General features: G+C 34.0%; 1 protein-coding gene across 1 annotated transcript; it reads right to left on the bottom strand.

The window, feature by feature from the left end:
• Positions 1-17333: 17333 nt before the first annotated feature.
• On the bottom strand, positions 17334-18802 carry LOC128185283 (uncharacterized). The gene is made up of 2 exons (XM_052854917.1): positions 18178-18802; positions 17334-17419 (listed from the first exon to the last, which is right to left on the bottom strand). The coding sequence occupies exon 1, from the start codon at positions 18800-18802 to the stop codon at positions 18194-18196; it is 609 nt and encodes a 202-aa protein (XP_052710877.1). The 3' UTR covers positions 17334-17419; positions 18178-18193.

Raw genomic sequence — 18802 nt, 5'->3', positions numbered from 1 at the left:
ACGTTATGATAACACGCAAAATACATGCTTACAATATAACGAATGTGGTCATTTTAAAAACTTTGAGCAATTATTACCTGAAAGAACTAGAAAAGACATATTTCTATCAACAAACATGTCCAAGGAGATCTTCGCGAGCCCTGCATGTGTTTTGTTTACAGTAAATACGCCTGTGTAATAGAAGGCTGAACACCGAAACACGTTGCGATTTTAATATGTATGGGTTGTTCGTAACTATTAATTTTAATCATAATAAAATAATTAGATTTATTTGATGGAAAAATTTGTCATTTTCTGAAAATTTATGCATTTATGAGTAGTACAAAAATACCGAACCCGGTCGGAACATTTATTAAGTCGGTTTTTTAATAAGATGCGCTTTTTAAATACCATTAATTTTTGGCATAGCACTACGGGAGCTAAAAGGCATGCTTGGATGCTGCCAAAAGAATTTTCTTGATGTATCTGTAGGTTTAACTCGTTCTTTTTCTCGTGCACTGGAATTCGCCGTTTGCAAAACCATGGCGAAAAGCTCACGCTTAAATGATGCAATGGGATGAAAAATGTAGATATTTGTTAATAAAACGGCATATTCATTGATTATAAGCAATGATTTAACAAGTGTTCATTTCAAAACGTTGCAATAAAACGTTTAATTCGTCTGAACTACACAACTTTGCTCAAACGCGAAGTAGACAGACAATGCAGAATACATAATTAGGCTATCACTATAACATATAAAATCATTTTGTAATTATGTAGAGAAACTATTAAAAATATGTATTTCGTGGTACTTTAGTTCTGACTTATTTCATCTATTACCGTGGTTACATTAACATTTGTAACAACAAACAAATTCCTCTATTTTGTTTTAACGCCGTTTTATTTCATTAGCCAATATAAAGTCAAATATGGCCAAAATGATCATATAGTGCTTATGAACATAATTTAAACAAATCCTCTTCACGTTTACCGACACTGAATATAAACTGGCAGCATGTTTTAATAAAACCATAAAGCTGTCTTCATAAATAAAATTTCATGATACTTAAGGCAGGAGTTCTGCCGGGAGGGGGGGGGGGGGGGAGGTGAGTGGGTGGTTATTATGTTTTAAGATCTTTTTCTTTTGTTCTACTGTTGAGCTTTATTGTGGAGATAAATACATATCTAGAAATTAGAATAAATAAAGTTGTCTATTAGAGTTAGATATCAGCAAAGCCTTTGGCCCATGGGACAATAGTTTTGTCATTGGGAGAGGGGTGTAATCAATCTTCCCTTGCTTGTTCATAATAAATAAGTTATCATTGTAAATAATTTAATAAAGATAATAATAATTTAATTAAGGGGCCAAAAAGGGAATTGTTTACTAGGTAAAACGGGCATTCTGGCCATTTTTAGTTTATAAATGAAAACATAAAGACGTAAAAGCTATTTTTACAGTAAAACAAATATGGGAAAATGTTTTCCTGTCATTAGAGTCTTGCAGCTTTCTCAATATCCGATATTGAGTTTTTCACCAAAATTATAAATTTTATAATCCTTGTTGCAAGATTTTACGGGAGAGGGATGTCTTTAATGTTTTCTAGATTTCTACTCCAGAATAAAGCTAAATTAGATGCATATATACAGGTATGCATGGGCTAATGATACTCATATGACTGTTAAGGACTGTGGACCACTTGTTTAATTTTGGAATTTATTTTTGGAATTTTATAAGACGTCCACACAGCCATACACAATATGTAGTTACATAGTAAGTTATCAAAGATATATGACAGAATGATTCTGTTTTAGGAGGGATGGTGGACAAATCAATCAAAATTATTTTTCTTCACAGCCCAAATGGTATTGAACTTGTTGATGTTGTCATTGTTTTGAAAAAAAAAAATAATTTGATCTATATCAAATTTTACCTTAATATGCAGTAATGCAACCACAAAAGATGGTAATGTATTTTTTTAAGGTATTCCTATACTCGGCACTAAATGGGCTCAATCATTAAAAGCTTAGCTTTAAATGATAAATATACATTCTAGCAATACATATACAAAAGAAAATATGTATGTTTACATGCTAGTTTGTTTGTTATCACCTCACAGACGGGTGTATTCTCTTGCGAAAATTATTGACAATTATGAAATTTGCCAGACGTCCGTTTTTCCTAAAAATAATTACCAATTTTGGGAAAATTAGAACTGAACATCGTAATAGAGTATAAATATTTATTCAAGCCATATCTCATCAATAGTTTTGCGCAAATTTTTGTAAGTAAGTACGCTTTATGGACCTGATGTATCAAAATAGAATACAAATTAAAGTACTGAGGAACTGACGGGAGTTGATTTTGTCGATGTTTATTTATTTTAGATATGTTATTTTGCATGACAAGTACATGTAGTTTCTAATTTGTATTTGAATTACGCACATTTTTATAATATGAATTTTTGGACTTTTTCGACAAGAATGTCGAGAAACCCCCATATAAATCATGTTAAATAATATTTGAAGATACATTTAATTTAATCAAACTATGTATCAGTAATAGAAATATTTCTCGAAAATTGTATGGATCCAAGCAATACTGAATTCTAGTCTCGTTCGACCAAACGCTCGGCTGACACCGTAAATCTCCGACAAGCAAGAGAGACTCTCTGCTTGTCGGACATTTACGGAGACAGCCGAGCGTCGAGTTGAACGAGACTATATTGAACTCTGGCGTAGAAATACATACGACTACAAAAAATATCTGAATTGTTCGTACCATTTAAAATCTGACTATTTTCAAGGTATTTATAAATAAGTTTCCTTGAAAAACAATGCTTTAGCATACATTACATCGAATTTATCAATTATTTTCAAAAACTAAGAACACTGTGCCGGATAATTATGCCAGTGCCAAGGTGGCATTTTTGCACCCGTATATGCTGCATATATCGAAAAATTCATTGCTTAAAGAGATAACATTCACCTTTGTTATCATTGTATCTCACCTGTCAGGTGAGATATTTACCTTTCAAAAATAAATTCCTATAGGAAAGTAACTTTTCCCATAGGAAAAACAATATTCCTATAGGTAATTTGAAAGAACTATATATGATATTAGTCAAATTTGGCCCCCAAAATTCGCTATTTTTAAAATGATTCAGAAACATTAATTTGTTGTGTTATTTTATAAAAGAGTTGACATGAAATATGTTTTTCACTTATTTATTTGATTTATATGCACTCACTGGCAGTATATGACGTCAGAAGTGACGCTCTTTTAATAATTTAATCAATATCAATCAAAAATTGAAATTTTTCTTATCTTTTTTCGAATGGGAAATAACGAGCAACTCTTTGAAAAAGAACGAACTTTTTGCCACTTTTAAGTATTGGATAGATACATCTTTGGTGAAAATATTTTGTTTGTTCAAGCAGTCGCGCAATGTTTCCTTAAAGAAAAACTACCTAAAAACAAGCCGTTTTATGCTAAAAATGAGAAAATGGCGGGAAAAGGTAAACTTTATGATGTCATATTTTTAAATTGTGGGTACTCAAATCAAAATGAAAATTATGAAAAACTTCAAATGTATATTTGTACAAATAAAACGAAGAATTACAGTAAAATGACAATGTTCATTTTAGGGGGCCATTTTAGGCTCAAACCATATATAGTCCTTTCCTATCGGAATACAAGAACTTCCTATATGGATTTTAATTCCGATAGGATTTGATTAAATCCGATAGGAAAACTTAATATCCTATAGGAAAACTACATGTCTGAATTAAATTCCAACAGGAAATACCATTCTCCTATAGGAAATATAATTCCTATAGGACTTTTAAAAAATCCTACATGATTGTCAATATTTCCTGTAGAAGAATCAATTCTCCTATGGGAATTATCATTTTCCTATGGGATATTAATTTTTAAAGGTAAATATCTCACCTGTCAGGTGAAAAACACTATAAACATAGGTGGTTATATATACTCTCTAGACAATGGTCTACCATTTGGTATATATGGATTTTTCCGAAACTTCATCTTAAGCGGATGCAAAAATGCAACCTTGGCACTGGCATAATTATCCGGCACAGTGTTTAAGTCTTGTCAGCAGCGATGATTTGTGCTGAGGTCCAAACACTGTTTCACTTTCGGTTTGTCCGAGTAACTGCATAGGAGAGTTGATTAAAATCAACTCCCAAAAAAGCAATGCTTGTATCGCGTTTGGTAATTTTTTTTACTATTTTATGGACTCAAACTTAATTTCATGGTGTTTATTCTATAGATTGGCATCTTAGAAAAAAGATTTGGTAAAATAAATTATATGTTGACGGATTACTTTTCACGCTATAAGCTCTAAACCAAGTAGACCCTGACGAAAAAATCCGTAAGAATCACATTTTGCTACAATTTTCTGCCTATATCTGTCAACAATGTTAGATATCATTTAAACAGTCATTAACTAATTGAAGATTTATTAAATTCGAAATAGCTTCTGTCTCTAAATTTAAACCGGTTTTAGTAAAAGAAAAATAAAAATTCGGGGGGGGGGGGGGGGGGGCATCAAAACAAAGAAGATATAAGCATACCTGATATCCTGGTGAATCAGAAACTTCGTTTTTCATTTTACTTTAACAGAATCGAGTTTCTCAACATAATCATTTCTATCTCTCATAGAATACATATATTACCGTTGTAATTGCTTATTATTGCCATTGTTTACAACACCGATGTAGAGCAAAATCAATACCGGGTATCTAAAACGCTTTGTAAATGTCGAACCAATATTGTAAAATCCGTATTATGACGTAGTGCGATACTCGGACTACTTTAATACATAAATATAAAAATCGATTTTTATAAAATAATTGGATTTGTAACTTAAATTGAATCTACTGTTGGACATTCGCCAAAAATAATATTAAATACATTAAAACCAATTCTATGTGAATTTTGTTTAAATATGCTTGCTTAATTGGTTCCATAATAGTAATTGGTTCCATAATAGTAGAACATCCTCACAATATACAAAAAGCATGTTTAATATTCGCGAAAATGAAATTTACCCAAAAAAGAATAAATATCTTCATCAAAAACTTCAATTTTTCAAGGTAATTTTCTATGTAAGGAAAGTTAAATGAAAAAAAAAATTAATTAATAACTAAACTGTTACATCAATTTTCCGTGCAGGGTTTTATAAATCTTGTCACGTGACTGGTTAATTTTTTGGTACATTGAGAACAATGAGGTTTTTGCATTTGTATTGGATTAATTACGTTGAGGGCCCTAGTTATAACAAGATATATCAGAGATAACAAGGAAGTGAAAGGCTGTGATAGAAGACGGGGGAATTCTACGATTTGTACTGACGAATTGCATGCTATAAATGCGCGTGTGTAGGATGCTATGACAGACACTTAGTACCAAGTAGAGGTACTGTCAATATTGTACACTGTTCCTTAGCCTTTGTTATACAGTGTAGTAGTGAAAAGAACCCAAAAAGTATATTTGGTATGTTCATTATTATTTTTTTGTTTTTTGTTTGTTTTTGAATACGTGTGACTAATTGTAAACTAAGAAAATATACCAAGGCTGTAAAAAAAGAGTATTGCTTGCAGAGGCACGGTTTGAAAAAAAGGGGGTTACATAGTTGAAGACATAGTTGTAGACATACTATCAAAATTTTATTTTATCAATTCAATTGAATTTGGAATATTTTTGGATAAGGAAGATAAGGAAGTTGTAAAAGCTCTCAGTGCCCGATGGGACAGTGCAAGTGCCATTTTGCTGCTACACCAATGCTGTTAGGGTATTTTTACTTTCAAAAACATGATCTTGTTTTTTTTCCGTTTTAGGAAGATGGATTGAAGGTTGGTATAGATAATAAAATAAGGAACCTAACAGCCTATATTGTAAACAATTTATCATGTATATCTATTGGCTATTTCTTTTCATTTGAAATGAACAATTATTTAAAAATTATGCAATAAAAATATTTCCTATGAGTATTAAACATTAAATTAGAGTCTTTATTGTTAATAAAAATCATCATAAGTATTCATTAACATTTTTGTCAGGTGCATATATTCAATCACGTACATACATATACCTAAGCTATGGCTTCCATTGGCTGGAACTACACATACATTCATGTCATTCGATAGCTGAAAGTTTACTGAAATTTCTGAAGAGATAACGAAATGGCAAAATTACTTTATATTCTTTTGAACATATTTTCACATTTCAATCAGGTGATGCGCAAAAAAAAAAAAAAAAAAAAAAAAAAAAACCCCAAACAAACCCGTGTATATAAACCACAAGTTATGCGTATTTATTAAGTGATTGTAATTCTATGTGGTTTATGTTTAACAGGGAACAGTCGCACACATTCGGTAAAAGAACCCCGATAAGATTATTTACAAATGTCTGGAAAAATCAATCCGACAGAGATGATTGTAAGTTCTTTTTTGCCATTGCTTTTGCTACAAGGATTTGAATCTTTGAATAAAAAAGTAAATGTGTACATCGATGATCATGAACAGATTTATAGTTATTGATATCTAAATATTTAGGTCTTTGTCTAGACGGAGGATTAGGAAGAGCTCCTTCATTCGAAGAAGCGAGGAAGTTAACACGAAAATATTATTATAATAATAATTATAAAGAAAACAAGCTTATGGTCACACATGAAAGACCAAAACCGGTTAGCCCACCCTGTGCTCCCCAACCACCACCAAGCAGCACGTGATTATAGGAGGCTGGTGACCGACAACAATAGTTCTAATGTGAAGAAGATGCGACAAATTTACACAAGGATGTTACGTTGTTTACATTTGTTTCACTTAAATATAATTATGATGATTGTTTAATTATCTTTATCAAAGGAAGACTGAAAATCTTTTAACTCTTTTAAATTCATTAGAAAAGATCCGAATTAATTTGATAATCTTTTATATAAAGAACACAATTGATTTCTCTTTATGGGGGATTCTTTGTGCATAATCTATTTTTTTTTTTTGAATTTTAAATACTTTGTTTGACATTACATGACATTACGCTTGGATTTGTTGTTTTGATTTTGTTTTCCTGCTGAATTAAACATGTAAATATTACAGCAAACTTTTTGAAAATTATTCCAGTTTTTCATTTCATATATTGATGTTGTTGAACATGCACATACATTTCGTCTTGTATTGCGTTACCTATTAAATAAATGGACAAATAGTAAAGGTTTTATATACTGTTTCTTGTTACAAAAAGATGTATTTCTGACTACTTTGTCCATCTTAATTGACTGGGATTCATGTTCCTTACCGTATTGATCCTTACATCTTCAGTATGTTTGAAGCACATGTGTCTGATTCTTTTACCGTACAACCGCAAAAAGACCACGAGTGTATTTTCTACTTTTTTGCAACGTACAAATGTACGAAAAAAAATAGTCCTTATCAATTTATAATCATATTAAAAAACAAGTCATATGAGTTTCTTCATACATAATTTATATTTTTTGTTCTTCGATAATTTAATATATTGCTGTATGTATTATGTAAGTAAGCTTTAGTTCGTTTTTTTCTGACTTAAACACGTTAATATTACAACAAACGTTTAAAAATTATACCAATTTTAGATTTCACATATTGATGTTTTTGAACATGCATATACACTTCCCCTTGTGTTGCTTAACTAATTAATGAAAGGACTAACACCAACAGTAACGGTTTCATTTGTTGTTTTTATATTAAAAAAAAAGACAACCCGGAAATAATGGCTTTCAAAATCATCTAAAATAATTATGCATAAACAAGAAAGTTCCGCAAAAACTCGTTTTGATATACATATATGGAAACATTTTTGGTGCTTGAGGAAGTCTAAACACTAGAGGAATGACATAAAAAAACGGTAGCTGTGATTCTCAGAAATCGCGTTAAAAACTGTACATGAAAAACCCAAAGTAGAGATTCCTGAAACCAACACTTAGGCATTAATTTTAAAATATCATAAATTAATAAGTTTAGTTTTTATGTCATGGATAAAATACAAAAATGGTTAAATAAATAGACAATCAGGGAATAGGGCATGAAAAAATATTAACTTCCTCATCAAACATTATATAATGGAAATAACAAGTATTCCTTTTAAAGGAATGATCGGCAATAATGATATATTGATAGAACGAAGCATTCAACATGATCAGTTTGATGTAAAATAATTTAAAAGGTACTGTATTTTTAAAACATATAGAATATTTTGAATCTGTACACCATTATTTCATCATTATAAACTGTCAACAAATTTAATTTTGAAATAAATTTGGGGAAAGCCGTTCGTAAACTCCTTGTCCAGTTTTATATCTTTAACGTAATTATTAAATGTTAATTTAATGTATCTTCTTCTTCAGAATACAGAGTAGGGCTCTAAAAGCACTGGCGTCGGAAGCAACTTGAAAGTGTGGGGGGGGGGGGGGTGGGGTGGGGGGGGGGCTAGACTTATCCTCAGAAATATTGAGGGAAAAAAGATAATTCCCAAAATCATGTAACTCCTAATCCGTGGGGGGGGGGGGGGTGTATACCTATACTTCCCAAAAAAAAAATCTTACCTACCAGAAATTTGTTCCCCCCAATTCATGTAATTCGTAATCCGTGGGGGAGGGGGGGGGGGGCTATAACTCCAACTTCTCAATCTTTTAAGGCAAATTTAGGAACAAATATCTTTCCTAAGCCCCCCCCCCCCCCCCCCCCATTGCCCCCCCCCCCCCCCGGTTCCGACGCCCATGAAAAGAGCATTAACACGCATACAAAGAAAGAGTTGTATTAAAATAATTTAATGCGACTGAAAAACATTGAATGCCATCATAACTTGCTATTATATACTGACTGCGTATATAGCCTCTCCCTTCTTTAAATTAAAGAATTATTTCTAAAAAAAAAAAGTAAACTAGTAAACTAGCTGCACAACTGTAGCTTCGTGGAAATTTTGGGTTGACGGATCGTAGGGTTACAGTTTTATCCAAACCATGGCCAAATACTGTATATTTATTGCGCACAAATTGTTGCGCACGAGTTTGGACTTACTGAACTCATTTAGGAATTTTTTTTTTAATTTTTTTTTACCAAACATTCCTGAAACATTTTACTTTAAATTTTAGTGTTTTTTTTTTTACCTCTGAATATCTTTTAAATCCCCATACAGCCCTGTAAAATGAAACAGTGGGGTTTGTTTACAAGTAAAAATGGCGACACTTGATCCCGACGTGAATTTAACATACCTCATTTTCTGAGGTTTGTAAGAGTGTTCAGAACGTCTCGTCTTAAACTGACTTTAAAGCGTACATGAATTTAAAAAGCATTTGGATGTCTTATTAGTTTCGACCGCTCCTCAACTGATACTAAGGTGTATATACTGGTGTAGAAAGTTACGGTCGGTTGTTTTCCGATCGTGGCATTCAGACTACATATACTTCTAAATGTATGAACTACACATTGTAGTAAATGTTTTAAAAAAGAAATCAAGAAACTTGCAATCAATAAAAAGAAAAGAGGGTATATTGTTTGAAAGAATGTGCAAGGTATCCATTCCGTATTACCTTACACGGATACATGTTGTGCTGCGTTACTAAGCGTGTATATCGTCCACGTGTGTCGTTCATTTTGAGTGCGTAACGACAACATGTGCTAAGGACAGGACCGACCCCCTTTATATCCCCTCCCACCCCAAGTATCGAGACTTTCGTGACCTTAGTCCCTTTTCCTTAAATTTTCCTATTATGGCTTATTTTAAACTAATTTGTACGTTTTTGCAGAAAATTACTTGTTAATAAATCAAAAATTTCTTTAAATAATCATACCATCTCTATATATAATACAAGAGGGTTGCTAACTTTGTCTGCCGGCCAAAAGGCACTGCCGATGAATATTTGTTGAAATGTACTATCAAACTACAACTGCCAGTAAAAATGGTGACCTCATCCTATTGTGGACGCTGGTCCCATCACATATACATCCGACCCAGTAGATACATGATGGTATATTCGTAAAAGTAACAACGCACATGTAATATAGATTTTATCAGTTTCTACAAAATCAACCTGTATTCTGAAGTTCGTTCGTTCACTACACGATCTGCTACAGTATGTGGTTTGCGCATATGCGATGATATATATGCGATGATATAACAGATGATATAACAGTACGACATTGGACAATGATCGAGCATTTTTAAAATATGGATGTCAGTACGTTTTGTTTTGTCTTTCATTGGATATTTCTTTAATTAGTTGCTAGGGCAGTAGTAACCATTGTCATTTTCTTTAGCGTTTTACGAATTATTTGTCCAATGCGACGTGTTCAGATGAGTGAAATACCTAAATGAAAATCATGAACAGTGGTATCGGATTTATATAGGGGTGTGAAGCGATGAACGTTACAATAGGAATCTTAAACTAATATGTCGTGGATCGGTAGTCGGAGATAAAAGGGAAATAATGCGTATTTATAAATTCATGTCAGCTTCAACATACTACTCGATTAAAGCTGGTTCAATTCAACCGCATGACTGAACAAACTTGAAATTAAAAGCTATTTGATTTGAAAACTTTACACTTTCATACTGCGTATGAATTTACTAGTAATTTAACGAATGAAGTTGTTCCCCAAAAATATAATTGTTAAAACACCATGTTTTACAATTATTCATCAATACATTTGATTTGATTGTTGATTGTTTGGACCATATCAAATATAGTCTTTTTGCTTTTCAAAAAAACAGTTGATTTTATTGTTGGAAGCATTTCAAGAGTTATTTTTCATGGATTATATTTTCAAAGTTAATTTATGTCACTAATCTATGTAAACACGGTTTTAAAAATATTCACTTCTTTCGTGATCTGCAATTTATACCGATTTTATTTAATAAAATAATTGATTTTATCAATAAGGGAATGTAAGTATAAGCATTAAATGAATTATTTTTAACGTCTTCATGTCGGTTATTGCTAACGCGCGTTATTCAACTTGTCTGCTCAGATCCGAGCAGTTATTGACAATACGTGTCAAAATCAATTATACAATGGAAAAGTAATCAATTTTCCACCTGTTAATATGAGTTTACTGCATGGTACCACATGGGCCGCAAAACGGTTTCCATTGTCCTGTGACGTGTATGCTCATAATGACTGCAATCTCGACCTCACCCCGTTGATAATTTCTTCAGCTGTAGAATGGAATCCAATTTTGTTTTATCTGTTCTCCAAGTTCCTTGGGCTGATGTAGGGAAACTCTGATTTGAAACGTTTTGTCCTTAAAAATTGTGATTAATGAATGTCTCCTACATGTACATGTAATGGTATCTATGCGTGATTTATTTTCAAACATGGAGAAGTCTTTGAAATGTCTCTGTATGTCGTATTTCTCTAATGTGATTAGTTTATATATTTGTCAGTTATACATCCAGTGCTTATACCTCCTCATCTAGGAAGCAAATATGTGATTCAAGGATCTTAGGAAGATTATCTTGTTAATTCATCTCTGTCGCTTGTGTTTCGCCCCGATAACTTCGATATGCTTTCTTTTTATTAATGTGACTTTTAGCTCTATAATTTGGTCATTTAAGACTACTCAGGACAAACCGCTTTTTTTTTTTTTTTTTTTTTTTACATTTTCTTTTTCTGCTTTTCCTGCAATTCAGAAATAAAATATTCAGAAAATTAAGTATTTCTTTCTTCTTTTTTTTGAAGATTTTCTAGCCTTTCATGATTTCTGATATCGTTTGTTACTCCATTAAAATGTCGATCCTGTCCATCTATTAGCAAAAGTATATAGAAAGGTCAGAGTACTTGTATCCAGAAAATCCCTTTATGTTCCTTTGTTATTAAGAGACAAGACGACTGCACTAGATTTTTTGATGAAAATAGAAACACATAACATAGTTGAAGATGAAAATAGGCCATTTATTCAAATAAATGACGAATATCTAAAAAACAGTAAATATTGAGGGGGTCAGACGGGACTAGAAAAACACCGCTGATACATTTTCAAAATATTTGGCAACATATAATATAGCATCTGACCCCCTACATAAAAAACATAGAAAAGTATGGCCCTGATAGGCCAATCATCAAAAAAGGGTGGGATATACAAAATATAAAAAACGCAAACATAATTAAAGTTAAATTAAAACATAAGGTGGAAGAAAGGGGTGGATGGAGGGTTTTTGTCGAAAATAATTCTAAGCCTATTTGAGCGTGGCTTCTCCTCTAATTTACAAACAAACAACAAAGTCACGTGATATGAGAAGCCACGCTGATTGGTCGAATCCTAACAAATTCTCAGAATCGATTTAAAAATAGAACATTGACCCAGAGACAAACAAATACGCGACCTATGGGGCTGCTCTGATTGGTTAAAATTTTTGCATAACACAGGACAGTTAAATTTAGCAAATAAGACCAAGACTTAGCACCTGCTATTACGTAACACTTGTCGTCCAAACATATCCAATGAACAAACAAAAACAATAAACCTATAATAAGATTTACATGTAGATAAAAAGACATACATAAATAAATTCACACGTCACATAAAGGGTATTATCATTTGGAAATAATAATAACTATTTTATGTTCCTTTGTTATTAAGAGACAAGACGACTGCACTAGATTTTTTGATGAAAATAGAAACACATAACATAGTTGAAGATGAAAATAGGCCATTTATTCAAATAAATGACGAATATCTAAAAAACAGTAAATATTGAGGGGGTCAGACGGGACTAGAAAAACACCGCTGATACATTTTCAAAATATTTGGCAACATATAATATAGCATCTGACCCCCTACATAAAAAACATAGAAAAGTATGGCCCTGATAGGCCAATCATCAAAAAAGGGTGGGATATACAAAATATAAAAAACGCCACAATCCAATTGCAAATTGGATCCCCCCACCCAAAGGAGTTTTGGCTAATAATAACGTTAAGAAATAAAAGTTGTTTGTTAAAACGAAATAAAGTAGGAACATATATACAAAATTTACAGACCCAGGAGTAGGGTTATACAAAACAAAATATTAGACATATAGGGTATATCTTGTAATTAAAAGTAGTAAGAAAGTACATATAACTTGAAAGCAGAATATTTCTGTACCAACAAGTAGTCTTTGTTCTTTGGTTTACAATAATTTATACTACTACAGGGAAGTTCATGTAACATAAGACATAAACATATTCAAAGGATTAGCAACATCAAAAGTATATTTCATCAGGACACACAGTTCTAATAAATGGCACAGTATCATGTTGACAGAAAAACGATACAAAGCATGTAAAATACATTGTCATGTCAGTTCAATCTCACATTTTGCAGTTTTTGCTAAACGTGATGGCTAGCAAAGCCACATCGCTAACAATGTCCAATTATATACCGTACATAGTATAAACATTTATCATCACGACACAGTGTTCTGATGAATTGACACTGTATCATGGTGACAGAAAAATTATAAAAAGCATGTGAATTACATTGTCAAGACTAAAAGCAATATCATATTGTACAGTACATAAACGTGGCGGCCAGCAAAGCAACATCAGTAACAAAATGATGGGGGAAAATGTGTCAGCAGAAAACTTCTGTACTGACTTGATGATGATAATGAACCTAACAGGGACAGCAGAAAACTTCTGTACTGACTTGATGATGATAATGAACCTAACAGGGACAGCAGAAAACTTCTGTACTGACTTGATGATGATAATGAACCTAACAGGGACAGCAGAAAACTTCTGTAATAAAGAACCTACAAGGGACAGCAGAAAACTTCTGTACTGACTTGATAATAATAATAATGAACCTACAAGGGACAGCAGAAAACTTCTGTACTGTAGATTTAAAATACACTGAAATTGAGGTTTAATAAAATGATCAGAGTTTAAATGACTGTATCCGAATCTAGTGTTTAAAAGCATCAGAATTCCACCGACCTAATTTTTGAATGACTTGGTCTGAGAAACCTAGAGAAGCTGCATGTGTTGCTGCCCCAATTCTGAAACTATGGCCCTTAAAATGTTCCGTGCTAAGACCAATAAATTGAATGGCGGATCTAAGATGGGAGGTAATCATAGAGTATGTGATTGGTAGGCCATCCAAAGTTTGAAATAACGGGCCTGATGTGTGTTGAAACAATTGCAGGTAATTGTGTAGTGCTTTTACTGGGCAATAAGCAGAATCTGGACCTGCTTGGATTGAAATAATAAGTGGGGATTTATGTTTATTTGTTTTGTAGTCCCTCATAATGATTTGTACTTCACTTAATGAACTTTGATTGAATGTGACATCTGACCTCTGCAATACTTGATGTTTGGATTTTAGAGATTTAACTGTAATTTCTCCTAATCTGAGGAATGCATGGAAAGCTAAGAGAAAAACTGCACGGAGCAGAAGCCTGGTGGGGTACTGTGAAACAGTGTGTTCTAAAGCGGAAAGTAATTTTTGAAGGATGGGGGCAGTTATGGGCAATCTGGTATCCTTTCTCTGGCCAATGGCCTGACAACCTTTTAAAATTTTTTTTGTCACAAAGGCTTGTGTTGGGTCAGGTAAATTGAAAATTTTGTGTACATAACTGATGGCTGATATATGTGAGAAAATGGTGCTGGGAGAATAGTTATCAATAAATAATTGGCCAATAAAGTTACATACATCAACTACTGAAATTGGAAGTGAAAGTTGAGGTTTCCAACCCAATAAAAGATTCCAACTTCTGCGATATGCCATTGCAGAAGAGGTGGACAAAGCAGATGCTAAGAGCTTTTTGCTAATTGGTGTCAAATGACTAAAAGTCTGTGCGGTACTTTGGTCTGTGTAAGGTTGAGGTGTGGAGCTACCTGGAAAGCTTCCTGAAATTTAAAACGTGACAAGTGATCTGCCAATGTATTAGATTTTCCTGCGATATGTTTTGCCCTAAACAGAATGTTGTGTGAGAGTGCTTGAAGTACTAACCGACGAATAAGTTTCATGAGAGCTTTATCTTTACAAGTTTGTTTATTTATGGCATGTACAATGGCCATATTGTCTGTCATAAATAGAATTTTCTTATTTTCCAAAACTGTGCCCCAAAGTTCCAAAGCTACAACAATAGGAAACAACTCTTTGATTGCTATCTGACATTTTGCTAAATTTAGTACTTTTTCCCAACTTAACGCGAACCATTGTGAACCTAAAACTGCTGCAAAGCCTAGAGAACCTGATGCATCAGTGAACAACAGTTCCTTGTCCGAGGATGACCAAATCTCTGGTAAAAGAACAGATTTCCCATTGTAGTTCTCCAGAAAATTAGACCACATATCTAAATCTGCCCTTGCCTCACAATTCAGGTGAATGTGATGATGAGGCTGTGAAATGCCACAGGTCAAGTCTATGAGGCGGCGTAAAAAGGTTCGACCAGGAACAACTACTAAACATGCAAAGTTTAAAAGGCCTATCAAAGATTGCAGTTCTTTTAAGGTCATCGTTCGTTTTCGTTTAGCCAATCGCAAACACTCGCGCATTTTAATTAGCTTAAGATCAGGCAAACGGCAGATTAAAGCCACAGAATCAATTTCAATTCCATAAATGGTCAAAACCGTAGTAGGTGAAACTGTTTTTTCCGCTTTTATAGGTATGCCTGATTTCTCACAGATCAATAAAAATGTATCTAAATCAGACTGACATTTCAAAGAATCTTTTGGCCCAATAAAAAAGAAATCATCCAGCATGTGAGACATTCCTGCTGTTGCAAACTTTTCACACATAGCCCACTGTAAACCACAACTCAGAAATTCAAAAATCTGACATGAACTACTAGCCCCCATAGGAAGACATTTATCATAGTAAAAACTATTTTCCCAAGAAAAACCCAAGAGTTTGTAGTCATCAGGATGTATTGGAATGATACGAAAGGCATCTTGAATGTCTGTTTTTGCCATTAATGCACCTTGACCAAACTTTCTAAGAAGAGCAGTTATATCATCTATTGAATCATATGTGACTTTAGAATTCTCTTCTGGTATCATTGAGTTTACTGAATTACTCTTTGGAAAAGACAAATCATGAATGACACGGAATTTTCCTGGTTCTGATTTTGGAACAACACCTAATGGCGAGGAAACAAATTGAGTAAATGGAGGGGAGGGAAAGGGGCCAGCTATTCTGCCTAATTCTCTACCTTGAGCTATAAAATCTTGTATGACTGAAGGATGTTCAACTGCGCTTTTATGATTACGGGAAACTTTTGAACTTGGGAGATCTGTACATCCTAAATGAAAACCATATGAAAAACCTTCTTGTAACACCCTAAGTTTCTCTTCATCATAACCTTGAAGAACTTCAAGCAAATTTTTTACCTTGATTGGTGTTGGGAGGTTTTGCTTGAGTACTGAAATTGAGCTGCTTAGATGATTCAAAGCATTTTGATTTTGGGTGGTTTCCCCTACATTGCATGCAAGCATGTCGAAAGGAACAGGGATTTCTAGTGCAGCGTTCTCCCCTGTTGTATTGAAAACAGAATCTACTCCGAAAGGGCTGACTTGAATTTTGTGTAAATTTAGGGGAGAATGTTCTAGTATTTGTTGCAGCTTTTAAACGCAATTCTTGGATTGTGTTCTGCCAGGGAACATTTAGGGACTCTTTAAGTTTTCGAAACTGTTCGTCATATGACCTAAAAGCATTATCACCATGAAGCTGGTGAATTTCTCTAATTGAGTGCCCATATTTAAGTAAATGGGGGGCCTCTGTTGGGTATTTCTCAATGTAAACGGCTGCGAATATGAAAAAAGCATCAGTCCATTGAGTAATGGAAATTGGGGTTTTAAACTTAGGACCCTGATGTAGGTTAATGACACCCGAAGAAATTGAAACACTTAATGGTTCTTCTCTAGTACTCAAAAGAGTGCGGAAATCAATAAATTCATTATTCCATACTTTTGATTTGATTTTGATTGACACAGATGAAGATAAAGGAATACCATCAGAAATGATGGCAGCCGGATTTGACAATTCAATTGGCCTTGCTGGCTCACCTGTGAATACACTGTCAAGAAGGGCGTTTAATCCTGCAGCAGACACATTGGCCGTCTGATCCTCTGGTTGGACAGATGAAGGGCCTAAGATGGCTGAAGTTTGATTACCGGTATTGGCCGTAGCGGTTGACTCTCCATTCGCAGTGTTCATTGGTCGACCAGTCGATGGGACTTCCTGCTGCACTGAGTTTTCTACCTCATTCACTGGGGTGGAGTGTTTAATAATAGCCAGGGCCAACTTATCATAGTCAATAGCTGAAGGTTGGGGTTGTACGGCTGTTACAGTCTGTATGTCTGTGCTTTCTCTGGTAGGATTGGCCAACCTCCGTCTTTTGTTTGCTGGGGGGCCAAGGGACTTCTGTCCTCTCTTTGGTGGCATGATTAATCTGAATATAGAGTCGAAAATTAAAATATTTGATATATATTTAAATTTACAGACCAAGAGAAATTCTTTGAAACATATTGAGACGTTCCACAGACAGTTCAGGACATATCTGAATTGGGCTGTATGTCAATCAATATGCAGTACACAAATTAAGTATCCCAGATATAATTGATTGTAAATTTAATGGAAGTCAATATAAACAATCTGCGCTGAGATCAAAGTGTGGTTTTGTGATAACCAGAGGAGAAACACTCTGCTAAGTATTGTACATAAGGTGCAGGGTTCTTAGTATATTTGTTTCATTGCAAATACCCCATACTTAAGTTGCATGAAAACTTAGACTCTGATGCTGTACAAAATAACAATTTACAAAGATATGCAAAGCCATGTAATATGTGAACACTGGAGATGCGTTTGGTCCCGCAAAAAACAATTGTAATAATGCGTATGGTCCCGCACAAACAAAAATTACACCATGATGCGTATGGTCCCGCAACATGTAAACATAGTTATGTAATTGTTGCATATGGTCCTGCAACATTATATACACTGCGTATGGTCCCGCAACATGATGCCAATGCATAAGATCAATTGTAATGAGTAAAGTCCCTCAATACAAAGAAAATTGTTACCCAATGGCTACTATATAGCTTTCATTCCAACAGTAAACATGAACTTGTTATTAAAGAGGTATTTCATAATATAACATTACCCTGATTTAATGCAATGAAAGAAAAGTTTAGAATATAAACATATTACATAAGACAATACTGGCCTATAAGTGCCTGTGTTGTAGTATGGCAGAACGAACACTCCGCCAAAAACGGTGCATGGGAGAGGAGGTCACAACATGGAGCGTTGAAGTTGAGCAGCGAAGGTGCACCCCGTCACGGCACAAAAATGACAAATCTTGCCAGAATCCACGATGCTGCCAGAAGTAAACCCCATCTAGTGATGACGTCTGGGTTTTTAACTTGACATTGATGGCCACAATCCTGTTGTTAAAATCCGACGATGAAGCCCAAGGTTGACGCCGCAGTAATTGTCCGATGATCACTGTCCTTATCCCAATACCAGAACGAATGAACGACGCAAGAGCAACAATGTCACGTACGATAGTGTCCACATTAAATGACAAAACGTCGTTCTCGCCAATTTGTAAAAAACAAATATCCGGTGTCACCTCAAAAGTCAATAAATCCCTAGAATGTGCCAAACTTGCTATCCTCAAACCACCACGGGCCCTGATAATCACATCGTACTGTTCACGATATAAACGAAAGTTCATCAGGTCAGGATGGGAAGTCAAATATCGTCCCAAACGAGAAATAAAAGAATGTCCAAGTAAACAAATCCCGAGGCGATTCGGAGCGGGATCGGCCAT

The sequence above is a fragment of the Crassostrea angulata genome, chromosome 5, assembly GCF_025612915.1.
Source record: "Crassostrea angulata isolate pt1a10 chromosome 5, ASM2561291v2, whole genome shotgun sequence".
Lineage (NCBI taxonomy): Eukaryota > Metazoa > Mollusca > Bivalvia > Ostreida > Ostreidae > Magallana > Magallana angulata.
Note: the sequence above shows the minus strand (reverse complement) of the source record. Positions and strands in the feature narration are given on the sequence as shown.